At 41.9% G+C, this 12,753-nt stretch overlaps 3 protein-coding genes across 3 annotated transcripts; all 3 read right to left on the bottom strand.

The window, feature by feature from the left end:
* Window positions 1-1,534: 1,534 nt before the first annotated feature.
* Window positions 1,535-3,800, bottom strand: fam89b (family with sequence similarity 89 member B). The gene is made up of 2 exons (XM_027007032.2): window positions 2,589-3,800; window positions 1,535-2,328 (listed from the first exon to the last, which is right to left on the bottom strand). The coding sequence occupies exons 1-2, from the start codon at window positions 2,841-2,843 to the stop codon at window positions 2,074-2,076; spliced, it is 510 nt and encodes a 169-aa protein (XP_026862833.2). The 5' UTR covers window positions 2,844-3,800; the 3' UTR covers window positions 1,535-2,073.
* A 1,863-nt stretch (window positions 3,801-5,663) lies between these two features.
* znrd2 (zinc ribbon domain containing 2) lies at window positions 5,664-7,496 on the bottom strand. Its single transcript, XM_027008272.2, has 4 exons — window positions 7,435-7,496; window positions 6,824-6,975; window positions 6,525-6,609; window positions 5,664-6,198 (listed from the first exon to the last, which is right to left on the bottom strand). Exons 1-4 carry the CDS (start codon window positions 7,448-7,450, stop codon window positions 5,747-5,749), a joined length of 705 nt encoding a protein of 234 aa, XP_026864073.2. The 5' UTR covers window positions 7,451-7,496; the 3' UTR covers window positions 5,664-5,746.
* A 633-nt stretch (window positions 7,497-8,129) lies between these two features.
* On the bottom strand, window positions 8,130-12,265 carry LOC113575999 (solute carrier family 35 member F4). The gene is made up of 7 exons (XM_027007883.2): window positions 12,187-12,265; window positions 11,519-11,834; window positions 10,814-11,033; window positions 10,287-10,412; window positions 9,842-10,034; window positions 8,602-8,691; window positions 8,130-8,463 (listed from the first exon to the last, which is right to left on the bottom strand). The coding sequence occupies exons 1-7, from the start codon at window positions 12,263-12,265 to the stop codon at window positions 8,240-8,242; spliced, it is 1,248 nt and encodes a 415-aa protein (XP_026863684.2). The 3' UTR covers window positions 8,130-8,239.
* Window positions 12,266-12,753: the final 488 nt, after the last annotated feature.

The raw sequence follows: 12,753 nt of genomic DNA, 5'->3' as shown, positions 1-12,753 counted from the left end.
TCACTTGCTACATTACTACTTTCGTTTACAGCTATTTGACTGTGTCAGACAGTAGTGCTTCTGAGTTTTTGAACATGTCACTGCTGTGTTTAGAGTGGCTTTCTGGCCAGAAATATCAATTTGACAGCTGTTCTGTAGTCAGCAACTGACCACAGACAGAGATGGAGGATGGCTAATACAATGTACATATGGCCAGAAACAGACCACTACCCACTACCCAATAATAAATTACTAATAAATTACCTAATAAATTACTGTTTTTGATAATGATGAGTGGTAAGTGTAAAAAAGGTACATGAAATAAGATTTGCTTGCACAATCTTTTGTAAGACTTTAGATATGTTGAAGGTTGCAATATACAGAGACCTTCATAATAACTAAATAAAAGGATTTAGATGTCTTAAATGCCATTGGCCTTAATCTTTTGTACTTAACTGTGGTTGTATTTTAGGCTGGTGATTTATCTCTTCCTCCCCTTGAGGACAAACAGGCTAAATGCATTTCCTAATAAGCACATGCCCACTGAAATCATTTGTTTATATGTATGCGAGCCTGGTCACCCTCCATGGAGAGGACAGAGCGTGCTTTGGCTCGGCAGTTCAAGTGATTAAAATGCCACTTTAACTACCAATTTTTCAGGGTCTTCTGGGTTTATGAGCTCTATTTTATAATTTTAGAATATAATTTATTTGGTCTAAAGAGTAAATACAACCAAAAGATTAGTTATGTTTTTCAACTTCAGTGTTTCGCTTTGATGAAGTTTGCTACTAGTGCTAATAACATAGCAAACGTTAAATTTAAATTAAGAAATGAGCACCACCTAGTGGATAATTTTCCTCACATTTGCCTGAAGTCTCTACTAAGGCTTTTCAGATTTTTTTGTTTGCAGTTTTCCAGCCTGAGGTAAGACTGAATTGAGAAGAATGACAAGATATGTAAAGTGTGACCAGAATCAACATAAAGCACTAAATAATTGACCATTTATTTTAAAACCTGAAATTTTACTATTGTCCATTCACACCACTTTGGCAAGGAATTCTTCAATACAAATATCTTTAGAATTTTATTTAGCAATGATTAGTCTTTGATTCCTGTTATGGAATATTCCATAAATATGTAATATACTGGTAAAAGATTTAAAAATGCAAATAACTGCTATATAATAACACTGTGGTGATAATGTAATGAAGTATGTTTACATTTATGACAGCAAATTTGTACTATCTGGCTATTATTTACATTGGAATCCTACGTTAAGGTTTTTAATGGCCCTGTGAGAAGAAAAGATACTATTTTTGATAAAGGTAGTAGATCTTTGGCTTTGATAGAGCTGTTTTATGATCATGCAGTTTTTTTTCTAAAAATAATATACGTAACATTTGGGTTTATAAACAATTTATTACAAATTAAATGACCACATTCAATAACCATACTGATTATTGGGCACAATAAAATAATAAATTCAATATAATATTAGGATTAAATGAAAGGGCTTATAAATGCTGTATAAGAAATGAATAAGAAATGTAACTGCTACATAGTAATGAGAATTTATTATGGTGTTTTTCTTAATGTTTGTGAGCCCAGGGCATGTATGAAAGATCATAAAGGATCTCGGAGCAGCATCTCCCAGCTGTGGTCTTTGTTGTGATTCTTAGAACTGATACTGCTAAGTTCATGTATTTTTGACTCACTCAGATCTTTTGTCAAAAAAGAAATCTGAATGGCTTTGTGTCTGATTGATCCTGTTCGGAACCATGAAGCTCAGGATAATCTCACTCTGCCCTGATTCTGAAACTACTTCCCTTTCCCTCTATCCGGCCTTTATGTCCTCGAGCAGAAGGAAGTGAGTCAGTTGTTTTTTTTAAAGCCTGTAAAACAGACTTTAACAATCATGACTGTACTTTATGTCCAAAAATAAAGTCAAAAGGAATGGATAATTACCATTGTTCATAATGAGAGCCTAAAGAAATGTTGCCGTGTTGCAGTATCTCTGCTTTACTGGCTCCAGCCGATCAGTAACAGCTGAAGCTGAGGAGAGTCACAGCTGCCCCGCGCCCTTGGCATGCTTTCTTAAAGGGGAATGTGGAAAGAGTCCTTAATCCACTGGTCACGGGAGTTCTGGGTTGGTTGTGGGCACACCAATGCGGTCCCCCCATTTACTTCTTCAGTAGGGTCATCTTCCTCCTCCTCCTCCTCCTCCTCATCTTCAGAGTAGCCGTTTTCAGTGGAGGAGATGTCCTGGAAGCCTCCTTTATACTCCTGTATAGACTCGTACAGAGACCACAACTGACACAGCAAGGACATGTCCAACTGTCTCAGCCCCACCTAGGAAAAACATTTTATGCAATAGTTATTGCCTAAACATTGACCCATTACACATGCGCGGGTTTAAAAACGTTTGTTCAGGCAGTGGCCTGCCCAAGTTACTAGAAACGTAATTACTCAAACTTTTTATGTCGCTGGCACTCAAGCAGTTATCGCATTAAATAAATGCCGCGGTAGATGCTGCAGTTAGACAAATGGCAACAACGACATGCATGTTTTCCTTCCATTCAGAGCGCTTCTCCGCCTTCCGGCGTGCTCACCATCTCTTTGCGCAGCATGGCTAGAGCCGCGTCCAGACTTGCAGGCTTGCTGCGGCCGAGAGAATCGCTCACTCTGGACTTGCTGATATCTGCCTGAATCCGCGTTCTTTTACTGTACACTTTTTCAATGTCTCTCCAAGATCCCCCACTGGAGTTGAGAATGCCACTAAGACCTTTCGGTAAAGGCGGCAGACCCTCAATGGAACAGACACTTCCAGCGGCACATTCAGCTGGACTCGACCGGAATCCGTTCATTCTTCTTTTCAGAATGGCTTCACGTGCAAATCCAACTTATTTTTCGATGTTGATAAGTTCTGATTTTTTAAATAATAGTGTTAGTTGACAAACCCCGATGGCTTTAAAAAAAAAATAAAAGAGTTAAGCCAGTACATAACAGCTTTCTCAGACTGTAGCAACTGACGTAAAATTAGTTAATTAGTTTCCGAAATTGACAAAATTAGTTGAATAGCCTACAACTGAATGAACGTACAATTTTTGGACAAAAACTGGATCAGCTACAGCTATCCGTAAAGCTCACTTGAATAACTAAAAATGCCGATCACCTTCGTTGGTCAGTTTTTGAATTTGTACCAATTTGATTTCTACACGTCGCCGCACGTTAAACCTCGCTTGTCTTCGAGCACAATTAGTTTGGGTTAGAACAGCTTTACAGATGCTGCCCCAGATTTGTTTTCGCTTAGCATTGTCCTTTTGTCTTGTAAACATAACCACGCCCACTGTACCTCCTCGTCAATTCCAGTACTGCGTTGGGAAGCTAGGAGGCACTGTCACTTCCAGCAGATTAAAAGGATTTTAACTCGTTATCTTTTTGTTATTGACTGACCATTTAAAATTGTCTGCAATTCCGAGCAGCTAATTATTTTTTTTCTATCTGAAAGATCAGTTGGTATTTGGCAAAACCACCCACTTTAAATTATTAGTGAGGCCTCTATAACCCTTATACAGCCACCTCCCCCAAAGAAAAGAAATGCAAACCATGCACACTGGCAGCAATATATTTCAGTAAAAACGTTAGACACACAGCATAGATGTACAAACATAACTGGTCACATTCAGTTTTGAGACTGCTACAGGACAATCTATAGGAGTATGGTCATACAGATTACTGAATGCTGTGCCAGGTGTGTGTGTGTGTGTGTGTGTGTACTGATGCAGCTGTGCCAGGTCTGTGTGTGTATACTGATGCAGCTGTGCCAGGTCTGTGTGTGTATGTACTGACGTAGCTGTATCAGGTGTGTGTGTGTGTGTACTGACGTAGCTGTATCAGGTGTGTGTGTGTGTACTGACGTAGCTGTATCAGGTGTGTGTGTGTGTGTGTACTGACGTAGCTGTATCAGGTGTGTGTGTGTGTACTGATGTAGCTGTATCAGGTGTGTGATGTAGCTGTGCCAGGTGTGTGTGTGTGTAGTGGTGCATCTGTGCCAGGTCTGTGTGTGTGTGTGTGTACTGCTGCATCTGTGTCAGGTCTGTGTGTGTGTGTGTGTGTGTGTGTATACTGATGCAGCTGTATCAGGTGTTTGTGTGCGTATACTGATGCAGCTGTATCAGGTGTTTGTGTGCGTACTGATGCAGCTGTATCAGGTGTTTGTGTGCGTACTGATGCAGCTGTATCAGGTGTTTGTGTGCGTACTGATGCAGCTGTATCGGGTGTGTGTGTGTGTACTGATGCAGCTGTGCCAGGTCTGTGTGTGTGTGTACTGATGCATCTGTGCCAGGTCTGTGTGTGTGTGTGTGTACTGATGCATCTGTGCCAGGTCTGTGTGTGTGTGTGTGTACTGATGCATCTGTGCCAGGTCTGTGTGTGTGTGTGTGTGTACTGATGCATCTGTGCCAGGTCTATGTGTGTGTGTGTACTGACGTAGCTGTATCAGGTGTGTGCGCGTATGTACTGATGTAGCTATATCAGGTGTGTGATGTAGCTGTGCCAGGTGTGTGTACTGATGTAGCTGTGCCAGGTCTGTGTGTGTACTGATGCATCTGTGCCAGGTCTGTGTGTGTGTGTGTGTGTGTGTGTGTACTGATGCAGCTGTATTAGGTGTTTGTATGTGTACTGATGCAGCTGTATCAGGTGTGTGTATGTACTGATGCAGCTGTGCCAGGTCTGTTTGTGTGTGTACTGATGCATCTGTGCCAGGTCTATGTGTGTGTGTGTACTGACGTAGCTGTATCAGGTGTGTGTGTGTGTGTACTGACGTAGCTGTATCAGGTGTGTGTGTGTGTGTGTGTGTACTGACGTAGCTGTATCAGGTGTGTGTGTGTGTGTACTGACGTAGCTGTATCAGGTGTGTGTGTGTGTGTACTGACGTAGCTGTATCAGGTGTGTGTGTGTGTGTACTGACGTAGCTGTATCAGGTGTGTGTGTGTGTGTACTGACGTAGCTGTATCAGGTGTGTGTGTGTGTGTACTGACGTAGCTGTATCAGATGTGTGTGTACTGACGTAGCTGTATCAGATGTGTGTGTGTGTACTGACGTAGCTGTATCAGGTGTGTGATGTAGCTGTGCCAGGCGTGTGTTTGTGTGTACTGATGTAGCTGTGCCAGGCGTGTGTGTGTGTGTACTGATGTAGCTGTGCCAGGCGTGTGTGTACTGATGTAGCTGTGCCAGGCGTGTGTGTACTGATGTAGCTGTGCCAGGCGTGTGTGTACTGATGTAGCTGTGCCAGGCGTGTGTGTACTGATGTAGCTGTGCCAGGCGTGTGTGTACTGATGTAGCTGTGCCAGGCGTGTGTGTACTGATGTAGCTGTGCCAGGCGTGTGTGTACTGATGTAGCTGTGCCAGGCGTGTGTGTACTGATGTAGCTGTGCCAGGCGTGTGTGTACTGATGTAGCTGTGCCAGGCGTGTGTGTACTGATGTAGCTGTGCCAGGCGTGTGTGTACTGATGTAGCTGTGCCAGGTGTGTGTGTACTGATGTAGCTGTGCCAGGTGTGTGTGTACTGATGTAGCTGTGCCAGGTGTGTGTGTACTGATGTAGCTGTGCCAGGTGTGTGTGTACTGATGTAGCTGTGCCAGGTGTGTGTGTGTACTGATGTAGCTGTGCCAGGTGTGTGTGTGTACTGATGTAGCTGTGCCAGGTGTGTGTGTGTACTGATGTAGCTGTGCCAGGTGTGTGTGTACTGATGTAGTTGTGAATTGGGTTCACGATAGCCGTAGCTCCTTTAGGCTGCGTAGAGAGTCAGCACAGCCGCGGATCAGACTGCACAGCTGAACACAGGCCTCCACAGAGGCAGCGTGCTGCAGCTCTTGTGTCGCCCATCTGAGTTTGTGCAGCACAGCCTCCTCCGCATGTGTCAGCGCCGGGTGCTGCTGGACACTGCCAGTAAGAGCGCTTGCTGGCTGGGCGGGCTGCAGGGTGCTGTTGGCTGGAGGGAGAAAGCAGGGGCTCCCAGACGGGACAGGGATGGGGGTAGGCTGTGATGAGGGCAGAGGGCCTCTCAGTCCTGATGCAGCCCCCTCACAGTGCTCAGGCCGGGGTAGGCCTGTGATGGAGAGAGGGCCGTCACTGGATGAGCCTCCGTTGGCCTCAGGAAGAGGCTGGATGGCGAGCTGCCGCTCACGGACTTGCGACAGGGCAGCCTGGGCATTTAGAGCTGGGAGATAAGATACACAAAAACACTGTTTGAAATAAATGAAAAACATACAATTCGCAGGTTACAATTTGAGGGCCCTGAAATTTATATTGGGTTTGTATTATTAGCCTGTTAGATTTCTATATTGATTATGCTTACTGTTCTATATTCCTGCTGTTGTAATGCTGCAGTTTCCAGTTTATAAGGAGGCAATTATTGAACTGAACTTCACAAATCATAATATTCAAAATTTTATCCTGCATCCATTCATAAGATGATATTATGATTCAACTTGAACTGTATCATGGGAGAGATGCAGGTGAACCCTTTGACATTTACTAAGATACCTGGGTTATCTTTGTCGATGTCTGAGTCCAGCTCCTGACATGCAACACAGTAATTCTTCTTCTGCTTATCCTGGAGCAGAATTGTCTGTACATTATAAAGAAAAGTGTTATGTTTTTTGAAAGTGTCAAACTTTTTTGACATTTCCAGGGTCAGTAAAAAGCCCTTAAGACACCACAGCATTAAGAAAGTTTCTTCACAAAAGCGACGTTACAGTGCAGTAGACCGTTTTGAAGATTACCTAATAAGTAAGGTTACAAATGTGTCCTGAATTACGTTAGTTTGAGAGTTAACAGCTCACCCCGCATAACTCGCAGCATTCTCCGAGCATTTTATAGCCTTTTAGCAGGTAGTCACCCATCAGCTTGCTAATCTTGTCCTGGCGCTCGCGGCGGGCCTGGATCACCTTCATCTCCGCCTCTGTAGGAGGCTCCCATTCGAAGTCTTCCTCTTCTAAAAATTTAGTTATAAGAGCGATCATCTGACTAGCGAAAGGAAGCATTTTCAGTTCAGGAGAAACATGCAGGGTTTAGACATGTGGTTTGTGTCACACAGAGTTTAGGCTATGACACACAAGCTGGCAACCTTTCATATAAATATATACAGCTATATACAACATATACAGCTACGTACAATTATGATCATGTTCACGTCAGCAAACCAGCTTACGTTAGATTATAAACAGATAAGATAGCTAGCTAGCTAAGTTCTGTCATCCCTAGCTGCGGACTTTTATTAGAGCCCATTAGCCGGCTATCCTAGCTAGCTAGCTCGCCAGTTATTCTCGTGGAGGACATCAACAGCAGAAAGCCCAGGCACGCAGCATCACGAAGTGAATTAATAAATGTGAACAAACTGGAACGCCATATAAAATGTCAAAGAGATGAAAATCATGCTAAGATGTACAGCCACCTGCGTTAAGGGCCATGGTTTCCCCGCCACCTGCCAAACTGTAGCACCAGACAGCAGATAGAACCGTTTCCTTGTTAAACCGGTAACTATTACCAAACCGAAGAACTGTGAAAAGACAACTGCCACCTGTAGGACTGGAGGAATCGGTACTTTCTTGCATAAAATAGAATAAGCTTCTGCCAACTGAGGGTACATTGCTCTCAGAAAAAAAACTTTACCTAGAGAGAAGAAAATACAAGAGGAGTTCCTAACAAATTATTACAAAACACCCTAGAACACCAAAATTTATTATGAAAACAATTTTACAATTACAACATTTTGTAATGAATACATTTTATAGCTTCCTAACAAATAAAAAAAAAACACTCATACCTTAATCACACACACACACACACACACACACACACACACACACACACACACACACACACACACACACACACATTTATGACATTTAGCAGACGCTCTTATCCTGATCGACTTACAATTGTGCTTTGTCATTTACTCATAGAATATATCCTAGTACAGTATAGTAGGTTAGAATTAAACATACCAATAACTAGAATACTGTAGAATACAGGGATGAATGCTGATACCTAGAAGTGCAAAATACATAAGGTCTATCTTAAACAATGATAAATGCTATAAACTATAAGTGCTAGAGTTTGTTAAAAAACATCATAATAAACAATACCCTACAATAAGTACTAATTTAGTCAGACCTGTCAGCATTTGTATTCTTAATGTATTGTTTAAAAAGTGACAAGAGTTGCGCTAATACAGCACTGTGTCCTTGCTATGTGAATCACGGCAGCGCTGCCACGACGGTTGGTTTAGGTTGGTCAGCCTCGATCTCCTCCCCCATCAGGCTCTCCTCATGTCCATGCCACAGCACTCGGAACCAGCCAGCTGTCCTCTCGTCCCAGTCTTCTGGTAGCAGCAGCATGAGATATCCAGCTGCAATGATGGCGCGTGCAACCATTCGCACTTGGCTCGTGTGTGGCGCTGAGCTCATAAATGAATCAACAGCTGCACAGGGAGAAGAGGAAACACTGACACAGCAGCACAGAGGAAAATGACCTGCTGTGTAGTTGGTTTTCTTTTTAACATGGGCTTAAATGTCATATATGAAACTCCACATAAATTCATCTTAAATGAATTGCTTACCTACACTGGCTGGGATAGTAAAGAGGATACCCAGTGAAATCAAGGTGGGGTATGTAAGCACTTCTCTCATATTCACCAGCACATTGAAAGCTTAAAATCAAAAAATCAAAATGAGAATCACCTCTAAACATGCAGAACAAAGTAATATTATGTGATATCTAGCATAGTTGTAATGTGATATCAGTCATGTTATGTGATATCTATCTTAGTTGTAATGTGATATCAGTCATGTTATGTGATATCTATCATAGTTGTAATGTGGTATCAGTCATGTTATGTGATATCTATCGTAGTTGTAATGTGATATCAGTCATGTTATGTGATATCTATCATAGTTGTAATGTGGTATCAGTCATGTTATGTGATATCTAGCATAGTTGTAATGTGATATCTATCGTAGTTGTAATGTGATATCAGTCATGTTATGTGATATCTATCATAGTTGTAATGTGGTATCAGTCATGTTATGTGATATCTATCATAGTTGTAATGTGATATCTATCATAGTTGTAATGTGATATCAGTCATGTTATGTGATATCTAGCATAGTTGTAATGTGATATCTATCGTAGTTGTAATGTGATATCAGTCATGTTATGTGATATCTATCATAGTTGTAATGTGGTATCAGTCATGTTATGTGATATCTAGCATAGTTGTAATGTGATATCTATCATAGTTGTAATGTGATATCAGTCATGTTATGTGATATCTAGCATAGTTGTAATGTGATATCAGTCATGTTATGTGATATCTATCAGTTGTAATGTGATATCAGTCATGTTATGTGATATCTATCATAGTTGTAATGTGATATCTATCATAGTTGTAATGTGATATCAGTCATGTTATGTGATATCTAGCATAGTTGTAATGTGATATCAGTCATGTTATGTGATATCTATCAGTTGTAATGTGATATCAGTCATGTTATGTGATATCTATCATAGTTGTAATGTGATATCAGTCATGTTATGTGATATCTGTCATAGTTGTAATGTGATATCAGTCATGTTATGTGATATCTGTCATAGTTGTAATGTGATATCAGTCATGTTATGTGATATCTGTCATAGCTGTTATGTGATATTAGTCATGTTAAGTTATATCTGACATAGCTGTAATTTGATATCAGTCATGTTGTGCGATATCTACTACGTTAATTGGATTAGTCTTAACATTTTGATTAGTTACATTGACCCAATGTCCCATAACAGCCCGTTTAAAATGGAAACTTTACCAAGCAGAAGTGATGCTGTGAGGCAGAGAGTGTCCCAGGGAATGTGCTGAGGGGTGGGCCAGGACTCCACATGTGAGATGTAGAGCAGTGCACAGAACCAGGAGTGCAGCCCAACACTACACAAGCCCTCACAGGACATCAGCACACTGGCTGCACCTGGCTGCACCTGGCCCACACGCTTCCGAAACAGCACCTTAGATAGGAGACAAACCCACATGCACACATAAACCAACACACAACACCAAACTCTGGACGGGAGTTTTAATCTAGTGATGTACTGGGCTGTATCTGTGTGAATATGATCACATACACAGAAGAAGCATGTTAAACATGTGTATGTGGTTTTAATATGAAGATACATGACAGGGGCATTCTATAAACACGCATGTCGTTTTGCTATGCAGACACCTGGCAGAAAGCCATTAAACGTGTGTGTTATTTGAACCTTGTAGAACGCAGAAGTGGAAGCTGAGCCAACTCCCAACGCCACCCCTGTGATTGAGTCACTATGGAAACCATCAGCATAACTCATCATAACAATTCCAGTGATGGAGAGGATGGCAGCCACAATCTGTTTGAATATACAGCACTACACTAATAAAAAACACATTAAATATACAGTATTGCTTTGCTACTGATGATCTGCATTTACCAAACAATCAGGATGTGTGCTAGACAGTCAACAAATAATATATATAATATACATTTTATGAAAGTTTGACAGTGCCCATTAAATACAAACCATCTTAATTCCCTAGTGTCACTGCACATATGTCACAGGCTCTAGATCTAGTATCACTGCACATGTTTTCTCACACTTATTCTCTGGCTGTATATTTTGCCACTGAGCACATTTTAAGGACTGCCATTATTTTCCCAAGAAATTATAATTTTTTTTTTTTGCATTTCACAGTAAAACTAAAGAGAATTTAGAGATGATTTATCTGGGATTGCAGTCTGAGCGATCCTGACCCTCACACCCATGAAACGGTCCTTAAGCCCAATCCAGGACAGGAGGAAGATGAAGGCCTGGCTGCAGCAGAGCACTGTGCTGCTGTCGCTGATCGAGATGTGGTGGAGAGCCAGCAGGTGCAGGTACTCTGAGGCACTGTGCAGCAGGGAGAATGGAGCCGCTACCTTCAGCAGGACCTTGCTGCTCAATTCACCTCGGCCCACAAACCTGCTGCATACGCTGAGAAACAGGACGCTTTCTAAAGCATGGCTTACTATCCACTAGTCACGGAAGCACAGTCTATATACAGTACTTTATCATGCTACACTTATTTTAAACATATGTATGAATGTGCTTTTAATAATCTCTTCAGGGCAAAGCCTTAGCATGGGCTTTATTAGTGAAGACCCATGGGTTAGACTTCGCAGCACTCCATGAATGGCCTGGTGCTCTTTCAGTAATGAGGTATGCACGTTTGTTTAGCTTCACATTAAGCTGAGACTATTAGGAGTTGAAAGCAGCTTTATCCTAAAGTAGCTCTTGTGCTTTTCAGCAGTAAGCCTGGGTGCAAGATGTGCAAGACAATCGAAATCATGTTAACAAATCATGTCTGCAACTCGATGTTTATGTTTACTAAACAGATTCAATTATTAAAAGGCTAGACGACAGACTGCACCCTAAAACCAAAACAGCCATACAACCCTCCGTCCTCGTCTTCCTCTAACCGGAACTGTGTGCAGGGCTGCTGCCTCGGCTGTGAGCCCACGACATGGCCCAGGTAGTAGAGAGGGAAGGAGAACAGATTCCAGACGCTGCAGAACCACATAATAAAGAAAGGAGACTGCAGTTTAGTCAGAGTGTCTTTGGCGTAGTGAGCTGCCCACGCATAGGACCACGCCACACACGCAGCCAGCAGCAGACCGGTGGCACCCCGGCGGGCAGCTGTCAGTGGGCACTGGGAACAGCAACCCCTGAATCTCAGCCCAGACTGCCCCGCCTCCTGAAGCCCACTCTGTACTGAACCACACCTTGTGCCACATTCTGGGGGACGGAAAACAGAAACAAAATGTCATAGAAGTACAAAGATAATAGGCTGCTACCATTTGTTTAGCAGTGCGTCACAATTTGTCTGACTCTATGAAAATCAGCAGAACCATGGACGTGCTCATAATGCATTTGCTTTGCATTGTCATAACATGAAATTTCTAATCAGAATGGCAGTGAAGGAAGTTTCTATGAGCTATTATACATTCTTTCCATCATTCGTCACAGAAACAGACCATCTCACACCACCTGAACCCATTCTGTCCTGCACGATTATCTCAGCAAACATGCTGCCCTGATCTTATCTGTTCTGACCCTACAAAACGGACACAGATGGTGAGAGTCTTACCGAGCAGTGAGAGCTGACCAGTGGCTGGTGTGGGTGCGGAGCAGGGAGAAACTTTCGCTGACAGTTTGTTCATGTTCATGTTCAGGCAGGACTTTGGGCTGTGAGAGAATGAGCTGAATAAGCCTGGGCTCACAGGGTTTTAAGCTGAAAGTAGACAGCTGCTTGGTCATGTTAAACTGCATGAAGTCCATTAAATAAGCCCAGTGTTCTTTCATAATTTAGCTATCTAATTCTAATTTAGCTTGTTCATTATATTCTTATATACATTCTCATATACATTCTTATATATATTCTTATATACATTCATTCTTATAGAGAACACAAACACACACACACACACACACACACACACACCCACAAACACGCCCACACACACACATATATATACATCTTATCCTGTGTATTAAAATATTATTATAAATGACATTTTTACATTTTAAAATGCATAGTTTCTAAAATATTAAGCAATATATTAAGAAATATATTCTAATCACAAGTTAAATCATGTTAATCCTGCAATCCTGCATTTGAAGATTCTCCACAGTGGGGAGCTATTGGCCCCAGGCA

This window comes from Electrophorus electricus, chromosome 17 (genome assembly GCF_013358815.1).
Source record: "Electrophorus electricus isolate fEleEle1 chromosome 17, fEleEle1.pri, whole genome shotgun sequence".
In the NCBI taxonomy this organism is placed as follows: Eukaryota; Metazoa; Chordata; class Actinopteri; order Gymnotiformes; family Gymnotidae; genus Electrophorus; species Electrophorus electricus.
The sequence above is the reverse complement of the archived record's forward strand: the minus strand, read 5'-3'. Positions and strand labels throughout refer to the sequence as shown.

What these genes read in the sequence shown, in the direction of transcription:
- znrd2 (XM_027008272.2), bottom strand. An exon ending in AATGCTGCGAGTTATGCGGG is followed by an intron (nt 6,610 to 6,823) that starts GTGAGCTGTTAA and finishes TATAATGTACAG; the next exon opens with ACAATTCTGCTCCAGGATAA. An exon ending in CATCGACAAAGATAACCCAG is followed by an intron (nt 6,199 to 6,524) that starts GTATCTTAGTAA and finishes CTTATCTCCCAG; the next exon opens with CTCTAAATGCCCAGGCTGCC.
- fam89b (XM_027007032.2), bottom strand. Translation starts at nt 2,843, where the DNA reads ATGAACGGATTCCGGTCGAGTCCAGCTGAATGTGCCGCTGGAAGTGTC. An exon ending in CCATGCTGCGCAAAGAGATG is followed by an intron (nt 2,329 to 2,588) that starts GTGAGCACGCCG and finishes TGTTTTTCCTAG; the next exon opens with GTGGGGCTGAGACAGTTGGA.
- LOC113575999 (XM_027007883.2), bottom strand. Translation starts at nt 12,265, where the DNA reads ATGAACATGAACAAACTGTCAGCGAAAGTTTCTCCCTGCTCCGCACCC. An exon ending in TGGTCAGCTCTCACTGCTCG is followed by an intron (nt 11,835 to 12,186) that starts GTAAGACTCTCA and finishes TCCGTCCCCCAG; the next exon opens with AATGTGGCACAAGGTGTGGT. An exon ending in CAGCCCTGCACACAGTTCCG is followed by an intron (nt 11,034 to 11,518) that starts GTTAGAGGAAGA and finishes CCTGTTTCTCAG; the next exon opens with CGTATGCAGCAGGTTTGTGG.